Raw genomic sequence first — 5,975 nt, forward strand, 5'->3', positions numbered from 1 at the left:
TGCTTAAGAGCCTTTGGTGAGGGACCTTGTCAAAGGCTTTCTGAAAATCTAAATACATTGTATCCACTGGATCCCCCTTGTCCACATGCTCGCTGACCCCCTCAAAGAATTCTAGTAGATTGGTGAGGCGTGATTTCCCTCTACAAACTCCATGTTGACTCTTCCCCAACAAATTATGTTCCTCTCTGTGTCTGACCATTTTGTTCTTTACTATAGTTTCAACCAGTTTGCCCGGTACTGAAGTCAGGCACTGAGCACTGATGTGCTTTGAGATCCTCACGTCACAGGCACCACATGAAGTGTCAAGGATCATTCACGATGGTTTAGTGATGAAAGGCTCCTTCCCATTAGTAAAGAGCCCTGGATGCCCCGCTCAGAGCGGGACGGCGTCTCTCCGGCAAATCCAATGAAGTCCAGAGCTGCAGGCGTCAGAATGAATCCATTTCCCCCACACTGCCCCACAGCTGTTCTCAGCCGGGCCTGGTGCCTGGAACCTGCGGGACAAAGGAGAGGGCCCCTGTCAGCGCGTGTGGGTCCATCACACGCAGTCGGTAGCGGCTCTTCCCTGTTCCAACGGGATCCGCAGCCGTCGTCTCCTCCAGCTCTGCCCTGGGGCTGCCCCCTCTCCCCACTGTCAGGGCCCTGGCCAGGGTCTCAAATGGCCTCTCCCTGCCCAGAGCCCAGGGACCTGCTCCAGCCTCATCCTCCCTGCTGGGCTAGACCCCGTCCATCTCCCTCCCCTGCTCCACGTCTCTTCCCCACCGGACTGGGCAGACGCTGCCCCCTCCTGGTCCCCTCCTGCCTCTCCGGCTGCTCTGTGTCTCCATCTCCCCCCACCCCATTGTCTGGGGGATCCCCAGGGCTCCGGCCTGGCCCCTTTGCTCTTCTCACTCCACACCCATCTCTGAGCCACCTCCCCCGCCCCCAGGGCTCCAGCTACCATCTCTGTGCTGGGGATGCGCAAATCTCTCCCTGCCCCATGGCCCTGTCTGCTCCCACCCAGCCCCCCTCAGCCGGGCTCCCCAGCCCCCCTCCTGGGGTCTCAGCATCGTCTGACACTGAACACAGCTCCTCCTGAGCTCCCGACCTTCCCCCCAAACCTCCCCCAGCCCTGGCCCTGGCCCTGGCCCCTTCTGCCCACAGAGGGGAGGGAAAGTGTTTGACTCAAGGAATCACTCACAGGCTCTGATCCAGCCGGGAACCGTCTACCCAGATCCAGGCCTTCTCCGAGGAAGAGATGGACAGTCCGATCCAGAACAGATGTGAATGTTTTGTCAGGTCCTTTATGAACTCCTGCAGTGAGTGTGTGACGGGCAGCTGGTGACCAGACGTGCTGTCGGGCTCTTTTCTTGTGAATCCAGGTTATCAACAACGTCTGTCTGTCCATCTATCCCTATACACACCCATTCTCCATCCCCATACATCTAACCCCATACACACCCATCTATCTATCCAACTATCCCCCATAGACACCCCTCTATCCATCCATCCATCCCATTCCATCCCCGGTCTCTCTATAACCACCTGTCCTCACACACACCCAGCCCCTCTCTCCAGCTCAGCTGCGTTGGGCACACCCCAGAAGGAGGGGTACACCAGGGGAGGGTACCAGTGGCTTTAAGCCGCCTTTGTGTGCCCCTGATCCGGGGGCTAGTGATTTAGGCTGGGATTGTCAAAGCTGCCTTGGGGGTTTGGACACCCCATTATCAACAATTAATGTGAATGGGGTATCCAAATCCCCTTTACCAGCTCCTCAGGGTCCTGGATCACCAGCAGTTGGGAGTCCCTCGCTGAGCAGTCGGCTCGGCTTTCGCTCCACGTTTTACGTCCTCTGGAGACCCAGTAGCACTTGTCCCCGCGCAGCTGCCAGTCCGTGGGGCAGAGTTTGCACCCAGAGCCCCCTGCAGACAGACAGGCGTCATTAATGCTCTGAGCCCTCTGGGCCTCATTCCCAGCTACTCCTGTCATGTGACTGGGGCAGGAACGGGATTCAAATGGGTTTGAGTCCCCTTTGTGCTCCCTGAAATCTGGGGCTGGGCCGGCCCAGCCTGTCTCCTAGTTTAAGTTAGAGCAGCCTTGGGGTTGCTCTGCCTTATCCAGTGCTCCCATATAGGCCCTGGGAAGCAGAGAACACCCATAGGCACTGCACTCTAGCCACACTGCCAAACTGTCCCCATTTTGGGGGTTGGGGACAGGGTGGGTGAGGGCCCTTACCCCAGCTCCACACCAGCCTGAGAGGCCCCCCCACGATGGGGGACATTCTCAGGGGCCCATGGACCCACTTTAAGGCCCCTTTACATGGCCAGAATGGCCTAGAAGGGTCTTGGAGTAACTGGGGGGAAGGGGTGGTGTTAAACTGGGAACAGGAGGGGAGGCTGGGACCCAGGGGTGATGGGGAATGGGTGGGGACGTGGGCCCAGATGCCAGGGAACGGGAGGGGGTGGGACCGTAAGACAATCTCACTAATAAGATGTGAAACCCCCCCACACACCCTGAAAAAAAATTGGACAGCTTTGTATTACATTGTTATTAAAATTTTCATGGCTGGGTATTACCCTGAATGGCCACTAGATGTCGCTGCCCCATGCACAGTCCCAGTTGAGGCAGGTGCATTCAGAGCCTGGCACCGAGCCGGGCTGGTGGCTAGATCGGTGCAGCCAGCAGGGGGCGGCGTGTCCCTGCCCTGCAGGATCCCCAGGGGCTGGGACGGCAGCTGGGTTCCCACTGGCCGTGCCCGGGGCAGAGGGCGGCTCAGAGACACACGAGCTGGGGTTACCTGCTGGGCCGGGCGGGGCCGGGTGGCACAGACGTTGGCTCAGCTGGGATCGGAAACGCTCCAGGCGGGCGCTGCATTCTGCTGTGCTGGGGTCTGCGCTCCCAGCTCCGTCGGTCCCAGGGACTGCCGGGGTCGGTCCCTTCTCAGACACCAAGTGGGAAACTGCAAAGCAGCGTCGGTGGGAGTGAGGGCGACTGCTCAGTGTTGTGGGAGTTGCTGGTAAAAGCACCAGCACAGAGCCCTGCGGAGACACAGGGCCTGCCCCAAAGCCTGTTCTGCCCCATCGCCACTGACTCCAATGGACTTTGGAGCAGCCCCAAAGGGACACGGTCTGAAAAAGTGTCCAGGATTGAAAATCACTGGGAATTAGGTGCCTAAATACCTTGGGCTTCTTTGCAAACCCAGCCAGTGTTTCACCCATTCCCACCCTCAAACATCCCCCAAAACTGGCTGCGTGGGGATGGCCAGACTGAATCAGACCTGGGGCCCATCTAACCCGGTATCCCATCTCCAAGGGTGGACAGCCCCAGCTACTTCTGAGCAAGGGGCAAGACACCCCCTAGTGGACAATGAGAACTTGTCCCTCAAGTCGGACCCTTCCTGCCCATCAGTTAGGGGTTGATTGATGCCCTGAAGCAAGAGGGTTTATAGCCCCTGCCAAAGCACTTGGTACTTCCTGGCCCCCGGCTGGTCTCATATATGTGTCCTGATCCTTCACTGAGCCCTGCTAAGCTTATGGCCCCAGTGAGATCCTGTGGCAGTGGGTTCCACAGGATAATTGTGACTGAGATTCAGTTTTCAATGTGCCGCCTCTCAATGTCACTGGCCGTCCCACCCCCAGTGTCGCATCCACGCTGCAGACTGACGCACCCGGACAGATAAAGCTACAGCCTTCGGTGACTCACCACACACTGCCAGCAATATCACAGCCACTGCCAGGATGAGATTCCCAGCCCCTAGAGCGACCTGAAGCCAGCCAGGACACTGACAGGAACCTGTAATCAAACACAAGCAGAGCCAGGCTGAATTAAGGCCCAGCCACTCTAGATCCTGGCCTCTGGCCCCAGCTCCAGGAGTCAGGTGATTGTATAAGGGTCTCAGCTTTCATTTAGAAGAGAAATGCAGTTTTCAGGCCCCACGGCTGGGGAGAAAAGATTGAAAATGTGACCCCAAGTGTTACGGATACAGCAACGCTGCCTGAGTTTGCACGGAGCCTGCACCAATTGCTCTGAGAGCAGGGCTCTGCTCCATGAATCGCAAGAACCACTGTTTTGGAAACTCTGCAAACCCCACCTGAAACCCTGGTTTCTATGACCAGATATGGGCAGGAAACGAGGTCTAGTAGGTTGGAGCAGTAGGGCTGGGAGCCAGGACTCCTGGGCTCTAGCCCCAGCTTGGGAAGGGGAATTGGGTCTAGTGGGTGTGTCTTCATGAAAGATTTTTTTCTCTCATCTGTGCCTCAGTTTCTCCCATTTGACCCACCTCTTTGACTTCAGAGGGGAAAGCTCCCCGTGAGCGCTCCCACTCTCGCTCTGCTACTTTGTGGATCCCCTACGCTCTTTACCTCTGTCTGTGGCCCTACCCCACCCTGTGATATAACCACATGGCCAGACTCTGCCAGCCCCTGGCCAGTCTCTGGGGTCCCAGCCCTGGCTCTGCCCCTGCTGCCAGGACATGGAGCCCGTAGGTGGGAGAAGGGGATTGAAATTGCTACCTTGGTTCCCGGCTGGGGACGGGCCACCAGAGCCATCCCGCTTGGGCCGCAGGTTCAATGCCTTGTATCCTTCCTCGTCCTCCATCGTCTCCAAGTGAGAGGAGGCGGTGAAGGCGCAGGCAGGGGGTGAGGGGCTGGGCTGAGATCGCACAGGAAACTGAGCCGCTGGGCTGCAGCCGCGTGGTTGGTGGGGCCAGGGTCAGAGGCTCCGTCCTGAGTTTCCTCTCTCTGCTCTGGAAGATTTTGGCTCTGTAACATGAAAGCTCCCAGCCAGATCCAGACACCCCTCCCCCTCCACTCCCTGAGGGGGATCAGCTGCCCTGACACCAGGGTGAGGGGCGCAGTGTCAAAAATCTGAGCTCAGGTCTGGACAACATCAGAGCCTCAGCAGGTGCCGCTCAGAATCAGTCCCACTGATTGACCCCAGCCTGGGATCGGGCCCAGCGAGTGCCTGAAAACCCCTTATAGCCAGAGGAAAACAGCTCAGAACGCTGGGATGAGACCGATCCACTCCTGGGACTGCAGTTCCCGGCTGCGCCCCTAGGTGGCAGCCCGCCATGGGGAAGGGGAGAGCACAGGGTGTGCGACTCTGGAGTGACAATTTGCATGGGATCCCGGCGCCAAACACCACCCGCTGGTCAGGGGGGCCATGACACCTCCCTGCGTCACCCAGCAGGGGGGTGAAATGACCAGGGCCAGAATAGCCATAGACAGGCTGTGCCCCTCGCCCTGGCATCAGGGCGGCTGCAGGCTGCATTAGGGTGGGACGGGGGCGACCATCACTGGCTGTGACCAGCCCCTGCGCGCCTGAGCCGACTCCTGCAGCAGCAGCGACCCCCTGAGGCCGGACGCTCTGACCAGCCTCCCTCCTCCGCCCCCCCAGCTGCAGCTTCCTGTGTGATCTCACACCGCAGCCCCTCGCTGCCCTCCCCCCAGCACCTGCCCCACAGCCCCTCGCTGCACATCCCCTCCCTGCCCCCCCCCCCCGCCCTGGCTCCTCTCTCTCCAGCTGGATGCAGGACGAGGAGGGTCCCCAGCACTGAACCTGTGGCCCCAGAAGGGGCATGTGGGCGTCCCGTCCCCAGCCTGGAACCAAGGTACCAAAATCCACCCCCCCTCACCCACATGGGCTCCGTGTCACAGCAAAGGGGTGGGTGGGGGCTGCCACCCCAGGGCGGGGAACAGGGGGGAGAATCTGGATGGAGCCGGGATAGCACTGGAGATGGGCCAGCCTGGGCCGGGGGAGGGGGAGCGGCTGATTCTACAGACCCCTGCGCCCGGGAGTGACCTGACTCCAGATCCCAGCTGGGGGGAACTGGCCGTCGCTCCATTGGGGTCAATGGGGCAGATCCCAGCTGGGGGGAACTGGCCGTGGCTCCACTGGGGTCAATGGGGCCCGATCCCAGCTGGGAGGAACTGGCCGTAGCTCCACTGGGGTCAATGGGGCCCGATCCCAGCTGGGGGGAACTGGCCGTCGCTCCACTG

General features: G+C 59.8%; 1 protein-coding gene across 1 annotated transcript; it reads right to left on the reverse strand.

Annotated features, from left to right (window-relative positions):
- Positions 1-305: 305 nt before the first annotated feature.
- LOC112108231 (killer cell lectin-like receptor subfamily B member 1) lies at positions 306-4,575 on the reverse strand. The gene is made up of 6 exons (XM_026660959.2): positions 4,491-4,575; positions 3,682-3,771; positions 2,777-2,938; positions 1,747-1,901; positions 1,181-1,293; positions 306-494 (listed from the first exon to the last, which is right to left on the reverse strand). Exons 1-6 carry the CDS (start codon positions 4,573-4,575, stop codon positions 374-376), a joined length of 726 nt encoding a protein of 241 aa, XP_026516744.1. The 3' UTR covers positions 306-373.
- Positions 4,576-5,975: the final 1,400 nt, after the last annotated feature.

The sequence above is a fragment of the Terrapene carolina genome, unplaced genomic scaffold, assembly GCF_002925995.2.
Source record: "Terrapene carolina triunguis isolate 2854851 unplaced genomic scaffold, T_m_triunguis-2.0 Scaffold907, whole genome shotgun sequence".
NCBI lineage: Eukaryota > Metazoa > Chordata > Testudines > Emydidae > Terrapene > Terrapene triunguis.

What these genes read in the sequence shown, in the direction of transcription:
- LOC112108231 (XM_026660959.2), bottom strand. Translation starts at nt 4,575, where the DNA reads ATGGAGGACGAGGAAGGATACAAGGCATTGAACCTGCGGCCCAAGCGG. An exon ending in GTCCCCAGCCGGGAACCAAG is followed by an intron (nt 3,772 to 4,490) that starts GTAGCAATTTCA and finishes GTTTGATTACAG; the next exon opens with GTTCCTGTCAGTGTCCTGGC. An exon ending in GGCCCCGCCCGGCCCAGCAG is followed by an intron (nt 1,902 to 2,776) that starts GTAACCCCAGCT and finishes GTCTGTCTGCAG; the next exon opens with GGGGCTCTGGGTGCAAACTC.